Source organism: Crinia signifera, chromosome 1 (assembly GCF_055691185.1).
Source record: "Crinia signifera chromosome 1, ASM5569118v1, whole genome shotgun sequence".
Classification (NCBI taxonomy): Eukaryota; Metazoa; Chordata; class Amphibia; order Anura; family Myobatrachidae; genus Crinia; species Crinia signifera.
Genome location: NC_139217.1, coordinates 40,012,146 through 40,029,723, shown reverse-complemented (window position 1 = coordinate 40,029,723; position 17,578 = coordinate 40,012,146). Strand labels below are relative to the sequence as shown.

General features: G+C 49.7%; 1 protein-coding gene across 1 annotated transcript; it reads right to left on the bottom strand.

Annotated features, from left to right (window-relative positions):
* Positions 1 to 1,647: 1,647 nt before the first annotated feature.
* ANKRD53 (ankyrin repeat domain 53) lies at positions 1,648 to 17,578 on the bottom strand. The gene is made up of 7 exons (XM_083186011.1): positions 17,387 to 17,578; positions 15,695 to 15,865; positions 9,161 to 9,360; positions 6,034 to 6,198; positions 3,540 to 3,660; positions 3,447 to 3,497; positions 1,648 to 2,361 (listed from the first exon to the last, which is right to left on the bottom strand). The coding sequence occupies exons 1-7, from the start codon at positions 17,576 to 17,578 to the stop codon at positions 1,747 to 1,749; spliced, it is 1,515 nt and encodes a 504-aa protein (XP_083042137.1). The 3' UTR covers positions 1,648 to 1,746.

Below are 17,578 nucleotides of genomic sequence, written 5' to 3'. Positions count from 1 at the left end.
TGCTGTACTAGCCAGTTCTCCTGTGAAATAAAATCCCTATTTCTTAGTACATACGTCTCATGGGCAGAGTCATCGTGTTTGGGGAAGGACCATCTGAAAGAAGGCTGTAAATATGTTTTTTATCTAAAGTTTTATACGTTCCGGGAGCCAGCTTGGAAATGAACCTGAGAAAACAAATATTTTGGTTGATGTGTTGGTTTTGAGAGCTGTACGGAGATACTTCTGTGCTTGATACACTTTATGCCAGCGGTGAGTGAAATTATGTAGAATTCAGGGGTAAGGGAAATGTGTTTGTATTGACAGACCGATGTGTCCTCCTACATCTAGCCTCATTACGCCATGTGGCGTCTGAGTGAGCCGCCAGGTCCTGTGCAAACATTGGGCATTTTCGGTATCTTTGCGGGTGCACGCTCCCGTGTTCAGCCTCCTAATGGTCGCAGGAGCTGTTTCCCTCTGCAGCTCCCCCGGCCGAGTTTCCTGTTCATCAGTGACCATCTCTGGTCGCTGATGAACAGGAGACACCGAGCAATATATCGCATCGTGTGTACACAGCTTTAGTTTCAACGCAATGTGCGACTGAGTCTACACAGAGCAGGGCAGAACTTGCACTGGAAAAAAAATGCGTGCCTGTTACATTGCAGCACTTTGTGCACAGATTCAGTAGCACACAGATATACAAGTGTCCTGCGTGTGTTTAGTCACATTGCGACTAAGGCCCATTTTCGTAAAAGAATGAGGCAAAAACACCTGGCGCTAGAACACTCTCGCCTGATCTAGTCTGCCAAGAGGGGCGGTTTGGCGTGACTACAGCAAAGATGAGTGAACGAATCTGTACATACTGTATAAATCACTCCCAAAGTATAGGTGTCAACAGTAATTATTTTAGGAGTTTGTCCAGTCTCAAACAATAAAAATAGGAGCGTAATAATCCCCACCTTGATAAATCTCTAACAGGTTCTGTCCCTCCCATGGGGGAGATGTATGATATGTCAATATAGGGGAGAAGTGGTACGTTATGTGCACTGAGAACGCTTCTCCCCCATGTATGAAGGGGACGGCATTCATCTATATCGGTGCTACTATCTAAAAATAGCACGCCAGTCATGCTGGATAATGTATGAGAGGTCCCTTCCGCCTCCTGTAACTATCCATTTTGACAGCTGCAGGTTGCAATGCAATGCATGTCCTTCAAATCCTTCCATCTATAGGCACCTTTGGTCACTGCGGTGTATTATGTGCCAGGCTCTGTGGTCTGAACACAGATTGGGCGGGTGAATATTTTGCTGATATTTCTGGCTTCGTTAATAACATGGTGGTTTAACCGATCACATTTGAGAAGAACATTGCTTTAATATAGAACAATGATCAATGAACAAAGCTAGTATCGGCCTGGTTGCTATGGGTTACAGTAAATAAGGTCATATAGCAATACTTTATTAAGTAGGCCTTGTTATAGTCTACTCTGTAGACACCACTTAATTAATAACTAAACATGGCGGCCTGGGAAGGGCTGCTCTGAGGTAATACACGCACAGGCCGCTTTCACTACAATGTGATTGTTTATATTTACAGTTTTATATGATGATTATTGGATAGTTCCTTCCGGACTATATTGTAGTGTGTGTGTGTGTGTGTGTGTGTGTGTGTGTGTGTATGTATACATATTCTGCATATAAAATGTCAGCCTCCAAGCTTATGTGAGATCCCCTTCGTATTGGCGTGGCATGTGGGGGTGACATCTGCCACCTACAGCGCTGGTTCTGTAAGCCCAGGTGACTGGTGGCGGTGCCTCTGCCACTCACAGATCTTTGTGTCCAGGTTCTGCCGCAGGTGAAAAGCGATTTCGGAGTCAAGCCTTTGCCCCTCCAGCGGCTGCTGCTTTCTCTGCACATCAAACACGTGGCGGGCCCTGAACTCCTGTGGCATGTGGATCCTGTCCTGTGGCCCCCTCGTAGGGAACAGACTCCTCTGGATGGTCTCGTAGGGCAGTTTTGGCTTAGAGAGGATTTCTCCTGCATTTGTCCGGATTTGTGGATGTTCCTGATCATCTTTGGTGAGCAAAACGCTGGAGCTGAAGTCTACATTGGCGCCATCTGGGTGTGTGCCCAGCCGCAGCGTGTTAATCCGGTAGATATCTGTGATGGGTGATGTGGAAGGGTTGGTGCTCGGGTTCCAGCTACAGGACTGTTCCGGATGGGAATGTTCTCTCTCTGTGCTTTGTGATGGGACTTTCCTCCTAGACTTGGGTTTGGTTCCGTCATCTCTGATGTTGCCGGTGTTGGAAGATGCTGTATTTCTGTTGCTGTTCCCAGAGTGGCAGACATGCAGCTCCTGACCAATCCTGAGGGGTTTCTGCAACTTCTATAAAGACAGATGCATTTACAAATGTGCAAATAATAAGACCTAATAAACGCATGCTTGATCTTTGATTCATTCTATGGTGGATTGGACACCACAGACTCCCATACCTGCTTCATATGAGCCTCACATCACTGCTCTGTGCTCTTCCAGCACCTAACTAGAAGCTCCACCTGGCCTCCATTCACCTCCTTGCATTGTCTCTGTCTGTGGCTTCCTGCTGCCTCCGTTCCAATCCTCACATCATGTCACTGCCCCTGTCCTCACTGACCCGTCAGTCATCGCCTGATACTCTGTGCTGCTGGGGTCCCTACTGCTTCCACTATATAATGTTCAGTCTATGGCTTCCTATTGCCTCCCTTCCCCTCCTAACATCACATCACTTTCCCTGTCACATCTCCATATTCTGTGCTGCTTGTGCACCCTGTGGCTGCAACGGGTGCTCACTGATGCCCGGCCTTCTTATAATCACCAGGGCTGTGAACTTGCAGCCCTGCGATTAGGGCTGAATCGGTCCCTCAGTACGCAGGTCATATGCTGCTAGACAGCAGTAGAGCTGAGCTGTGTGAGAACTGAAGATGAAGCAGCAGAATCTAGAAGCATGTAGCAGGAGTTGTGTATACTAGGGAGACATACAGGTCTGGTGGTGGTTTAGAAAGGCTGGAGATGAAGTTGCATGGGGAAGCACTGTGGGGGGGGGGGGTGTGTTGGAGAGACAGAGGATAATGGGGTTAAGAGTCACAGGGAGGAGGAGAAGCTGGGAGACCGGTGAGATGAGGGGATGGAGGGAGGCCAGAGGGAAAGGGATGGTTCTGGAAAGACAGGTGCGGGGTGAAGCTGGGAAAGATACAAGGGAGCCATTACTTCCCGGGATGGATAGGGAGCCCCAAAAACATGGATGTATTGGGCCCCACGATTTCTGTTGCTGGCCCTGTGCATGCGTGGGACATGCCCACCCTTGTCCTGGAATGTATCCATTCTTCCACTGTCAGTTAGTGTGGAAGTACAGTATGTGCTTCTGTATGTAACCTGTATAGCTTTGTACGTATTCCACAGGTCACGGTGTCAGGGATTATTACCCCCAATACCTGTGGTGGGGATATTGTAATCTGTTCTCTTAGTTTCCTTTTTGTGTTTTTCTGTAACGGACAATAGAAGATGAAGCTTACATAAACTCTCACCTTCGTGCTGAAGGAGCCATCTTTCTCTTTCTCCTGTATGGTTCTCTTCAGTATTTCCACCTTTTTCATTTCCTGAGCAAAATTCTTCTTGTCTCTCTTCCACATGACGTGGCTGAGGTACCTGGAAACAAAGCTTATGGTTTGTTTTACTTCCTGAGAGGTGAACTTAGAATTTCAGCATTACTTAACCATTTTTTTTTCTATTTGCCGCACAACCCGCGGCCATTTTGTGAGCTGAGCTGGCTCCCAACTCCCATTTCGTGAGCTGTGCTTCACCGTCAGTGGACTGTATTGCCAATTTTGGAAAATATCTTCCATTCCCCACTGCTCTAATCCACTGCCACTTCCTGCACCCTGACACCAATCTACTACACTCCCCTTCCCCCTTCCTGACACCCATCTGCTACACTCTCCTTCCCCCTCCCTGACACCCATCTGCTACACTATCCTTTCTGCACCCCAAAACCAATCTCCATTCTCCTTCGTGCTCCACTAGAACTGTAGTACAGTCTACATTTTAAGCTGCTACACTCCCTTTCCCCCTCCCGGACACCCATCTGCTACACTCTCCTTCCCCCTCCCCGACACCTATAAGCTACACTCCCCTAGAACTGTAGTACAGTCTACAGTTTAAGCTGCTTCTCATTAGTTACTTCTACATTATGTTCTGCTAAGGGATCGAGAACAAAAGAGTTGTTTGTTAATGTTATCTCGGTGCCATCCTGTACACAGTGGCTGTGGCTAAATATGCCAATTCCTCAGTATTGAGATGCCCAAGTTGCGGATTTAAATTGCAGCATCATGTACTAAGTGACTCCTATTTTGATGCGGAATGGCTGTGGGAACGGTGATGCTGGCGCCATTTATTCTGTGTATGGGCATCCATACAGTGCCGGGAAAGGCTGAGAGCAGCCTGACAGGACTGCCCCCAATGTGCCACATGGTCACACCCACAAAATGTCATTTACAGGTGGGGTTGGCTAGTGGACATAAGGCCCCATTTCACATGCGTGAAGTCCCGCCACAGAGTATTCCGAACTTGGCCAGTATAGGGAATGTGCTGCCTTACACTGCGGCCCAGCCGCTACAGGTGTTATTTTACCTGTATTGCAGCTCTTCTATCTATTTCCTGTTATGGCGGCAAAACCCCTCCTTTATGCCCTCCTGGGCCCAGCTTGCTCTTCGCCACTCCAGCAGTGGTGTTCCACCCTGACAGAGCAGCACATGCTCTATAGTAGTAGTGTAGCATCCATCTTGTGGAAATACGTGCTGGGTGCCACTATTCTGGGTGGGTCTTTTTTTTTTTTTTTTCAATTAGTATACCAGGAGGACCAGAGGGCTACATTATTATTGGTACTCTTTACCTAGCACGGCGCCCGCGATTACAATCGCGGGCGTCGGGGGTAAAAAATCGCGGGCATCGCGGGTAAATAAAAAACGGGTGCGACGCGATGCCCGCGATTTTCCCATAGGGATCAATGTTAAAAGTCAGATTGGTCGCGATTTTAGCGTTAATTGGCTCAATGCCCGCGATTTTTACATAGGAAACAATGTTAAATGGGCCACAGAGCCCTAATAGTCCCCCTGAAGTGTGAAATGGCCCCCACAATTTTTAACGCCACCCCACGATCAACGTGAACCCGAAGCGTGGCGAGCGCAGCGGTACGCGTCCTCCGACCTTTTCATACCCCCACTATCCACGTCGGCGTGGAGTTGAGAATAGAATAGTGTGGCGAGCCACCGAGCCCGAAGCGTGGCGAGCGCACGCGGATACCTTCACAGTTATACGCGTCCCCTCACGGGCTTCACAGGTGTCCGTGGCGACGCGGACACCTGTGAAGCCCGCGAGGGGACGCGTTTACCTGTGAAGGTATCCGCGTTCCCTTTGCGGGGCTCGCTGCGCTCGCCACGCTTCGGGCTCGGTGGCTCGCTGCGCTCGCCACACTATTCTATTCTCAACTCCACGCCGACGTGGATAGTGGGGGTATGAAAAGGTCGGAGGACGCGTACCGCCGCCCCTCGCGGGCTCGCTGCGCTCGCCACGCTTCGGGTTCACGTTGATCGTGGGGTGGCGTTAAAAATTGTGGGGGCCATTTCACACTTCAGGGGGACTATTAGGGCTCTGTGGCCCATTTAACATTGATTCCTATGTAAAAATCGCGACCAATCTGACTTTTAACACTAAAATCGCGACCAATCTGATTTTTAACATTGGTCCCTATGGGAAATCGCGGCCATCGCGGGCATCGCATCGCACCCGTTTTTTAGTGCATGCGATGGTCGCGATGGGCGCCGTGCTAGGTAAAGAGTACCTTATTATTAACTATATTATACATTGATTATGTGTCTTTGTATTATTTAGCTGAACTACTAGGATTCTGACACAGACCAGGTGAGGTCACAGCAGCTTAACAGACTGCAGTCTCAGCTTTTTGTCCTAAAGCTGATCCTAGGCTACAAGTGTCAGTCAGGCTAGTCTGCGCTCAACACCCACCTGGCACAGGAGCGGTTGCACCAGACTTTGCATAAGTCAATGGGTTTGTTGCCCTCGGAATCCTTAGCGTGGACATCTGCTCCGGCTTCCACCAAGACCACCATGCAATCCTCCAGACCCTCAGCGGCGGCTTTGTGAAGGGCGGTCATGTTGCTCTTGCACTGTCTAATTAAATACAATTAATGTTTTTTTTTGTGGTTTAACAAAAGTACAGTGTGGGGTGAGCTGGGGTAGATACCTATAACACACAAGGGAGAGTTATAATTCAGTCAGGACCTGTCTTCTCAGTGCCTGGAAAACATGAACTGTGTGGGGCTCTGAGGACAAGTGTGAGAACCTGTACTCTATTGGGTAAATGCCTTGAGACTCTGAAGGATGAGAGGAGCATGTGCTGAGCTGTGATTGGAGGAGGACATCACATGCTCCTCCGACCCATGGAGAATCTGCAGCAGGGAAACCTCATGGGAGTGACTCAGGACCAGGTGTATCAAGCTTCAAAAAGTGGTACAATAGAGAGTGATAAACAACCAGCCAATCAGCTCCTATCTGTCATTTTACGAACACAGCCTGTATCATGGCAGGGAGGAGCTGATTGGCTGGCTATTTATCACTCTCCATTTTATCACTTTTTGGAGCTTGATACATCTGGCCCTGGTGTTACTACCAGTCTGTCCTCTCCCTCATCCAGCACCTTTGTTCCTCCCTGTTCAGAGCACATCTTCCTTCCTCTCTCAGGGCCCTATTCTAGTTCGCTCTTTCTGACAAAATCCTTCTTAGATCGACAAAACCATGTGCACTGCAGGGGGGCAGATGTTACTTGTGCAGAGAGAATTAGATTTGGGTGGGGTTTTACTTCAAAGTGAGATCTATATTGCAGTGTAACAATAAAGCAGCCAGTATTTACCCTGCACAGAAACAAAATAACTCACCGAAATCTAATTCTCTCTGCATATTTTACATCTGCCCCACGTGTAGTGCACATGGTTTTGTCCATCTAAAGCCCTGTATACATGCTTAGATTTGCTTTAGATTTGATGTTAGATTCGATTTTCTATTAGATCTGGCATTGGATCTTCCCATTAGATTTAGCATTAGATCTGTACTTTTGCATTCGATTCGATTTGGATTTCACAATGTAGGCACAATGTACTCATTCTATTTACTGGATCGAATTGAGATTTCCTTGGCTGCATAGAAGATTTTTGTGTTCGATTTGGTGAAAACGGGAGCGCGCATCGAATCGAAAGCAGATCAAAAGTGACACAAAAACCATACGATTTCGATTAGGATTCGATTTGATTTTGCTTCTATAAGCAAAATCGAATCGAAAACAGGCAAAAATCTAAGCGTGTGTACAGGGCTTAAGAAGGATTTTGTCAGAAAGAGTCAAATAGAATAAGGCCCTCAGTCCCAGCACCTCTGCTCCCAGTCTATTCTCCAGTGTCCTGATCCTTGCTTCCAGGCTGTTGTCCCTTCCCACTCACAGTCCTAAAATCTCTGCTCCTAGTCCCAACGTCCCTGCTCCCAGCCTACTGTCACTTTTTCATCTAATCCAAGCATCCCTGCTCCCAGTCCCAGCTCCCAGTCTGCTGTCATTCACAGTCCTAGCACCCTGCTCCCAGTCTCCTGTCATTCCCCTCCCAGTATAAGCACTCCTGCTCCCAGTCTGCTGCCACTTCCCCTCCCAGTATAAGCACTCCTGCTCCCAGTCTGCTGTCATTCCCCTCCCAGTATAAGCACTCCTGCTCCCAGTCTGCTGTCACTTCCCCTCCCAGTATAAACACTCCTGCTCCCAGTCTGCTGCCACTTCCCCTCCCAGTATAAGCACTCCTGCTCCCAGTCTGCTGTCACTTCCCCTCCCAGTATAAGCACTCCTGCTCCCAGTCTGCTGTCACTTCCTCTCCCAGTATAAGCACTCCTGCTCCCAGTCTGCTGTCACTTCCCCTCCCAGTATAAGCACTCCTGCTCCCAGTCTGCTGTCACTTCCCCTCCCAGTATAAGCACTCCTGCTCCCAGTCTGCTGTCACTTCCCCTCCCAGTATAAGCACTCCTGCTCCCAGTCTGCTGTCACTTCCCCTCCCAGTATAAGCACTCCTGCTCCCAGTCTGCTGTCACTTCCCCTCCCAGTATAAGCACTCCTGCTCCCAGTCTGCTGTCACTTCCCCTCCCAGTATAAGCACTCCTGCTCCCAGTCTGCTGTCACTTCCCCTCCCAGTATAAGCACTCCTGCTCCCAGTCTGCTGTCACTTCCCCTCCCAGTATAAGCACTCCTGCTCCCAGTCTGCTGTCACTTCCCCTCCCAGTATAAGCACTCCTGCTCCCAGTCTGCTGCCTCTTCGCCTTCCAGTACAAGCACTCCTGCTCCCAGTCTGCTGCCACTTCCCCTCCCAGTATAAGCACTCCTGCTCCCAGTCTGCTGCCACTTCCACTCCCAGTATAAGCACTCCTGCTCCCAGTCTGCTGTCACTTCCCCTCCCAGTATAAGCACTCCTGTTCCCAGTCTGCTGTCACTTCCCCTCCCAGTATAAGCACTCCTGCTCCCAGTCTGCTGTCACTTCCCCTCCCAGTCCCAGCACCCTGCTCCCAGTCTGCTGTCATTCCCCTCCCAGTCCCAGCACCCTGCTCCCAGTCTGCTGTCACTTTCCCTCCCAGTATAAGCACTCCTGCTGCCACTTCCACTCCCAGTATAAGCACTCCTGCTCCCAGTCTGCTGTCACTTCCCCTCCCAGTATAAGCACTCCTGCTCCCAGTCTGCTGCCACTTCCCCTCTCAGTATAAGCACTCCTGCTCCCAGTCTGCTGCCACTTTCCCTCCCAGTATAAGCACTCCTGCTCCCAGTCTGCTGCCACTTCCCCTCCCAGTATAAGCACTCCTGCTCCCAGTCTGCTGTCACTTCCCCTCCCAGTATAAGCACTCCTGCTCCCAGTCTGCTGTCACTTCCTCTCCCAGTATAAGCACTCCTGCTCCCAGTCTGCTGTCACTTCCTCTCCCAGTATAAGCACTCCTGCTCCCAGTCTGCTGTCACTTCCCCTCCCAGTATAAGCACTCCTGCTCCCAGTCTCAGCATTCCCTCCTCAGAGTGCGGTACATATTTGGCAATGTAGACGATATCTATGGCATGACTTACGCGTTCACATCTGCTCCTTGCAGTAATAAATACCGCACACACGCCAGCGTCCGGTCGCCATTCTTTCTACTTAAAACCAAGTGCAGAGGTCTCAGTCCGAGTCTGCTGGGCAAGTTCACGTCCATGTTGTAGCCCTGAATGAGCAGCTGTAAGCACTGGAGGTGGCCGTGAAGAGCGGCCATGTGCAAAGCTGTAAATCCCTGCCCACAAACACAGAAGCATCCCTCAGTGGCGTCAATCTCTCTGGGTCGATTTAACAACACTATTATTATTATTATATATAATGCACCTGTACAGGTCTGTCACGCCACACACGGAGAAGTTATAATAAATATGCCAATATAAAATCATCTATATATATGTCTAGTGTCCGTTTCTGTGTCTCCAAAACCCTGCCATTGGCTGGCAGCTAGTGAAACTACATCTCTTTCTCTCTCACGCATGCGCGAACAGAGGCAATCACAGGGTAGCACACTAGCTATCGAAGCATTTGCTTTGAGCGGGCCTACTAGTACTGTATAACTTCATATAGTACAGGGGGCAAATATCACACCATGACATCATAACCTGCCTGGCAATGGTAGGGATCAGAATCACTGACTGAGGAGGAGTGCACTAGAGACATCGGGGGACATTTACTAAGATGGGAGATCTGCTTCACATGGGATGTTGCTATGGGCAACAAATTAGAATCTACTATTTATATATTTAGCACTTTCTAGAAGATTATACATAGTATCTGATTGGTTGTCAATTAACAACATCCCATGTGACATAGAACTCCCATCTCCCAAGGTGGCAGATGCATTAAGCCTGTGAGGTGATAAAGAGGAAGGGATAACACAGAAGACAATCAGCTACTGATAGTTTGAAAAATAACAGTTAGGAACTGATTGGCTGCTGCATTATCACCTTCCTTTTGATCACTTCACAAGGCTTAGTACATCTGCCCCAGGGTGAGAAACATGAGGGCGGAGGGCCCTGCCCGTGAGAGTTTACAATCTAGTGTAGTGGGGCGTATAACTGGAGGATAGACTAGGGAATGGTGTGTGGAGAATGGGTGAGGTACTGTATGTGTGTGCAACCTGCTTAGAAGACAATGGAAACCGGAATTCTTAGCGGAATGCTTTACGCTGCTGCTGCCTTAAGCTGAGCACACTTGTTATATTACACAATATCACCCATTTGGCCCTCTGGAGCTATATCGTTTGTAATATCATCCAGTGTGTATTCTTAATATAGTTAACCATGAGCGGTGGGTCGTTAATGAGGGGCTTGGGTCATAGGGTCGACAAGAGTAAGGACGACCTGAATGTCGACACAGTTGACATGGACAATAAAAAAAGCACACTGCGTCCCCTCGCATGGCTTGCTGCCCTCACCCTCGAAGTTCAAGGGAAATCGTTAATACTACTCACAGAGCATATTGTGCAGCATGTACCCTGCTTTTCTATTACTGGGTAGCAGGACAAGCTGTGCTGTCTGTGGTAATGGAGAGAAATTCTGAGAAAAACGGTATCAAGCGGTGGTGACCCCCTTCATGTGTTTTCAGGGCGTATTACCAATTCTATACAAATCTCTTGCATTTCACACAGTCTGGTTTAAATGTTTACATTTTTAAAATTTAATTTTTATAAAAAAATGATCTACATTGAATGTTGAATGATGATAATGTTCTTATTTTAAAGTGTCTCACCACCGGATCTGCTACTAGCGCTAGGGCTGTTGAGCCTGACTAAATGTTATGCAGCCCACACACGCGCCGATGCCGGCAGTGCGATGCTGTACGATGGGGTGCGCGCTCCCGCGGCACCTCATCGTACAGTACAAAAAGTATGTGCTGCACATACTTTTTGTACTAGCTTTTTCTAGCACAGCATCGCATCGCATGCACATCGTATGCACAAGGCATACGATGCGATGCTGTGTGTGCTAGTTAAGCCCACAACGCACGCTGGAATCGGTGCGTGTGTGGGCTGCATTAGACATGAAAGGGATAAAGGTCTGACCACTGAGATTACACCAGTGACACCTTTGGCCTGTGGAGATGGCACCGCCTGCTAGCAGTACCACCACTGCACCACCCTCCCTTTTTAGAATGGAAGCTCTTGTGAGCAGGGCCCTGTTCTGTGCTGCAGAAGACTGTCACCCCTGCCTCTCCCTGTCACCCTCTGCTTCTCCCTGTCACCCTCTGCCTCTCCCTGTCACCCTCTGCCTCTCCCTGTCATTCTCTGCCTCTCCCTGTCACCCTCTGCTTCCACCTGTCACCATCTGCCTCTCCCTGTCACCATCTGCCTCTCCCTGTCACCCTCTGCCTCTCACTGTCACCCTCTGCCTCTCCCTGTCACCCTCTGCCTCCTTCTGTCACCCTCTGCCTTTCCCTGTCACCTTCTGCCTCCACCTGTCACCTTCTGCCTCCACCTGTCACCTTCTGCATCCACCTGTCACCCTCTGCTTCACCCTGTCACCCTCTGACTCCACCTGTCACCATCTGCCTCCACCTGTCACCATTTGCCTCACCCTGTCACCCTCTGCCTCCACCTGTCACCATCTGCCTCACCCTGTCACCCTTTGCCTCCACCTGTCACCCTCTGCCACCACCTGTCACCCTCTGCCTCCACCTGTCACCCTCTGCCTTTCCCTGTCACCTTCTGCCTCCACCTGTCACCCTCTGCTTCTCCCTGTCACCCTCTGCCTCCACCTGTCAACATCTGCCTCACCCTGTCACCCTCTGCCTCCACCTGTCACCCTCTGCCTCCACCTGTCACCCTCTGCCTCCACCTGTCACCCTCTGCCTCCACCTGTCACCCTCTGCCTCACCCTGTCACCCTCTGCCTCCACCTGTCACCCTCTGCCTCCACCTGTCACCCTCTGCCTCACCCTGTCACCCTCTGCCTCCACCTGTCACCATCTGCCTCACCCTGTCACCCTTTGCCTCCACCTGTCACCCTCTGCCTCCACCTGTCACCCTCGGCCTCCACCTGTCACCCTCGGCCTCCACCTGTCACCCTCTGCCTCCACCTGTCACTCTCTGCCTCCACCTGTCACCCTCTGCCTCTCCCTGTCACCCTCTGCCTCCACCTGTCACCCTCTACCTCTCCCTGTCACCCTCTGCCTCCACCTGTCACCCTCTGCCTCTCCCTGTCACCCTCTGCCTCCACCTGTCACCCTCTGCCTCCACCTGTCACCCTCTGCCTCCACCTGTCACCCTCTGCCTCTCCCTGTCACCCTCTGCCTCTCCCTGTCACCCTCTGCCTCTCCCTGTCAGCCTCTGCCTCTCCCTGTCACCCTCTGCCTCCACCTGTCACCCTCTGCCATGTTTCATATCGTGAACTTTGGTTGGGGTGCTGAAAGGGCGCCCAAATTATATTTTTGCACCAGGGCCCATAACCCACATGTTCCGCCACTGGTGAGGAGGGTGCTACGTGTTCCTTGCCAGACCTGCCCCTGCTTTCTGACGTCTGTTCCCTCATGTTCCTGAATGAGATATTGTGGCTCCATGAAATCTTCAGGATACGCAGCGCACCTGCCAGGAGTAGTCTCGCATCAGTTTAAGGCAGACCCAGTACGGCCAGGTCAGAGGTCGCCGGAGGGGTGAGATACCGGAACCATCATTCTGGTGACTCGATCTATTTAATGCACTGCTGCCAAGGTGTCACTAATTGTGCAGAGATAAGTGTCATATGCAAACAGCACATTGTGATCACTGCAGGGCCCCCAGATACACTGGGCCCCCAGATACACTGGGCCCCCTGCTTGTTGTTGCCACCACCATTCTATAGTACTACCTATTGTGATGTCAGCACCCAATAACACATCAGTACTATAATATAGTGCAGTAAATCGGCTGGACAGGAATACATCCTCTCCATAGCTAAATAAACTCCAGAAAGCTTCTGCCAATCAGCATTGTGTCTGGTAAATGTGAAATCATATAATGTAGGGAAAGCAGATGGCAGCAGATTACCGGGGTGGGCAGAGCGGATTATCGTGACTTTACGGCATTTATCCCACAGTGTTAGGCGTAGACCCTGGAGGCTGCGCTGGCCGCCTAGTTATCATGTAATGTTCTGCAAGGGGGAAAGTAGGTCGACTCCAAAAAGATTGACATGCCCACGGTCGACAATGGCAAAAGGTTGACATGGAAAAGCCAGACGTGTGGAGTTTTTTTTAGGTGTCAATGTCGACGCCTGAGCACGTGGACCATGTACAAGTGTACTGCATCCCCTCGTATTGCTCACTCCGCTCGCCAAATGTCGGGCCTTCGCCGTTCCCAATTGGAGTACACGTAGAATAAAAAAAGTTATTATATAATGTACTGTGACACCCCCTCACCTCTCTGCCTTGCCACAGCCGGTCTCCTGGTAATTATTATATAATGTACTGTGACACCCCCTCACCTCTCTGCCTGCCTTCAGCCGGTCTCCTGGTTATCATATAATGTACTGTGACACCCCCTCACCTCTCTGCCTGCCTGTAGCCGGTCTCCTGGTTATTATATAATGTACTGTGACACCCCCTCACCTCTCTGCCTGCCTGCAGCCGGTCTCCTGGTTATTATATAATGTACTGTGACACCCCCTCACCTCTCTGCCTGCCTGCAGCCGGTCTCCTGGTTATCATATATGGTTATCATATAATGTACTGTGACACCCCCTCACCTCTCTGCCTGCCTGCAGCCGGTCTCCTGGTAATTATTATATAATGTACTGTGACACCCCCTCACCTCTCTGTCTGCCTGCAGCCGGTCTCCTGGTTATCATATAATGTACTGTGACACCCCCTCACCTATCTGCCTGCCTGCAGCCGGTCTCCTGGTTATTATATAATGTACTGTGACATCCCCTCACCTCTGCCTGGCTGCAGCCGGTCTCCTGGTTATTATATAATGTACTGTGACATCCCCTCACCTCTGCCTGGCTGCAGCCGGTCTCCTGGTTATTATATAATGTACTGTGACACCCCATCACCTCCCTGCCTGTCTGCAACCGGTCTCCTGGTTATTATATAATGTACTGTGACACCCCCTCACCTCTCTGCCTGACTGCAGCCGGTCTCCTGGTTATTATATAATGTACTGTGACATCCCCTCACCTCTGCCTGGCTGCATCCGGTCTCCTGGTTATTATATAATGTACTGTGACATCCCCTCACCTCTGCCTGGCTGCATCCGGTCTCCTGGTTATTATATAATGTACTGTGACACCCCCTCACCTCTCTGCCTGCCTGCAGTCGGTCGCCTGGTTATTATATAATGTACTGTGACACCCCCTCACCTCCCTGCCTTGCCACAGCCAGTCTCCTGGTTATTATATAATGTACTGTGACACCCCTCACCTCTCTGCCGGCCCGCAGCCGGTCTCCTGGTTATTATATAATGTACTGTGACACCCCCTCACCTCTCTGCCTGCCTGCAGCCGGTCTCCTGGTTATTATATAATGTACTGTGACATCCCCTCACCTCTGCCTGGCTGCATCCGGTCTCCTGGTTATTATATAATGTACTGTGACACCCCCTCACCTCTCTGCCTGCCTGCAGCCGGTCGCCTGGTTATTATATAATGTACTGTGACACCCCCTCACCTCCTTGCCTTGCCACAGCCGGTCTCCTGGTAATTATTATATAATGTACTGTGACACCCCCTCACCTCTCTGCCTGCCCGCAGCCTGTCTCCTGGTTGTTATATAATGTACTGTGACACCCTCTCACCTCTCTGCCTGCCCGCAGCCAGTCTCCTGGTTATCATATAATGTACTGTGACACCCCCTCACCTCTCTGCCTGCCTGCATCCGGTCTCCTGGTTATTATATAATGTACTGTGACACCCCCTCACCTCTCTGCCTGCCTGCAGCCGGTCGCCTGGTTATTATATAATGTACTGTGACACCCCCTCACCTCCTTGCCTTGCCACAGCCGGTCTCCTGGTAATTATTATATAATGTACTGTGACACCCCCTCACCTCTTTGCCTGCCCGCAGCCTGTCTCCTGGTTGTTATATAATGTACTGTGACACCCCCTCACCTCTCTGCCTGCCCGCAGCCAGTCTCCTGGTTATCATATAATGTACTGTGACACCCCCTCACCTCTCTGCCTGCCTGCATCCGGTTTCCTGGTTATTATATAATGTACTGTGACACCCCCTCACCTCTCTGCCTGCCCGCAGCCGGTCTCCTGGTTATCATATAATGTACTGTGACACCCCCTCACCTCTCTGCCTGCCTGCAGCCGGTCTCCTTGTTATTATATAATGTACTGTGACACCCCCTCACCTCTCCGCCTGCCTGTCTGCAGCCGGTCTCCTGGTTATTATATAATGTACTGTGACACCCCCTCACCTCTCTGCCTGCAGCCAGGCTCCTGTTATCATATAATGTACTGTGACACCCACTCACCTCTCTGTCTGCCTGCAGCCGGTCTCCTGGTTATTATATAATGTAATGTAACACCCCCTCACCGCTCTGTCTGCCTGCAGCCGGGCTCCTGGTAATTATTTAATGTGCTGCAGGCAGATGAGCTGTGACACCCCCCTCACCTCTCCGTCCATCTTCATCTGCGACTCAGCTGTCTTAATAGAAAGCGCCAGCCAGGCCATATTCCCAACAGAGGCTGCCATGAGCTGGTCATTCGCCGTGCCTGAAGTGGTCCTCTGTGCTTCCCCCGTCTGTGGGTCTGCTGCAATCCTTCTGTAGGAAATACACTGAAACTATTGTATACAGTAAATGCTGACAATTATGTTATTAATAATAATAAAAGTGACATTAAAAAGTAAAGTGGTATTTGTTGTGGTGTGTTTGGGGTGGTTTTGAGGATACGCACATCAGCAGAAAATGAAGTGGGTGGAGCAAGAACAACCTACAGTGAATCAGCATTAGAATTTTAACAGCGTTAGCCAGTTCGTGTATATTTCATGTGGTAGTACTAGCAAGTAGGATAAGGGAGGCAGTGACTCGTGGTGAGGGGAGACAGCAGGCGGAGCCTTTCCTGTCATACTCCAGTATTCTCCAGAGTTCTGACTGAAAACATTATATGAAAATACAAAGAATATATTATAAATATGGTCTATGAGAAAGCTGCAGAAAGCAGCGAAACGCGTAAGGTGCTTCACCCCTACTGACGTCAGGTATCACCTGCACCCTGGCCAGAGGATCCATTTGCTTCCAACCCTGTGGGATTTTCCAAATTTTGCCTAACCATCGCACGGTCCTCCTACAACAGGACACCTCTCCTCAGGATTAATACTGGTCCACAAAATCCACCCCGAGACACAAGATTGTTTTTCTGGAGGTACGCCAACTCCTAAAAGGCCCGGCATCACCAGTGGATGAGGACTTCTGGACTACCTTATTTCCTGAGTCCCTTTTATAAAAAAGGGTGGATGACAATAATTTGGCCCACCTCACGGATCCACGCACAATACTGCCTGTGAGGCTTTTCATATCCCAGCATTGTGGAAATTAAGTGTGACTATTGACTTGAATGTCTTTTTTTACTCGAATAATACATGTTTTTAATGTTTTATTAATATTACAATTAAATTTGTATTTTATTTCCATACACCTGACCACCCATAGTCATTTTTTTATAATTCCTATAATTTAAGTCGGATTACAAATCGGAGATTTCCAATCAGCTTGCAGATGTGGAGGTATATTCACGCTTGAGTCGAGACCCAACATCTGGCTATCAACAGGAACTGTTTAATATCTTGGAAACCGCATGTCGTGAACTGTTGATCCCAAAAAAGGTCCTGAAAGCATTACAGGTGCAATACCCTGTGGTCCCGGTGATCTATACGTTGCCTAAGTTGCACAAAGATCCAATTAAACCGCCCGGGAGGCCTATAATCTCCGCCTGTAATTCTTTACTGCAGCCAGTTTCACAATTGTTGGACAGCATCCTGCAGCCGTTGCTGCCTCTGCAAAAAACGTTTCTTAAGGACACTACCACCTTCCTAAAAAAATTGGAAGAGTTGGTCGTGCTTCCCCCTGGGGCCCTTCTCTGCTGCTTGGATGTGTGCAGTTTGTACACGTCCATCCTGCATGAGGGGGGCCTCAGGGCTATGAAAAATTTTCTACTTAAGAATCTTGATCCTGCCTTGTTTGATCATACATTGTTTCTTAAGCTTCTGGAGCTTACTTTGTGTCGCAATTATTTCCTGTTTGACGGCATGTTTTATGTGCAGCGTAGAGGGTGTGCCATGGGATCTTCCGTGGCCCCCTCTTACGCTAACATATACATGTTTGAGGTGGAGGAGGATCTCTTCTTTGCGCCCGCCCACATTAGTGAACACATCGTCATGTACACCAGATACATAGATGATGTGTTCCTGGTGTGGGCGGGTGGGGAGGAGTCCTTCATCAACTGTATGAACCAGATTAATGCGGTTAGCCCTTATATCAAGTTCACATTCAGTCAT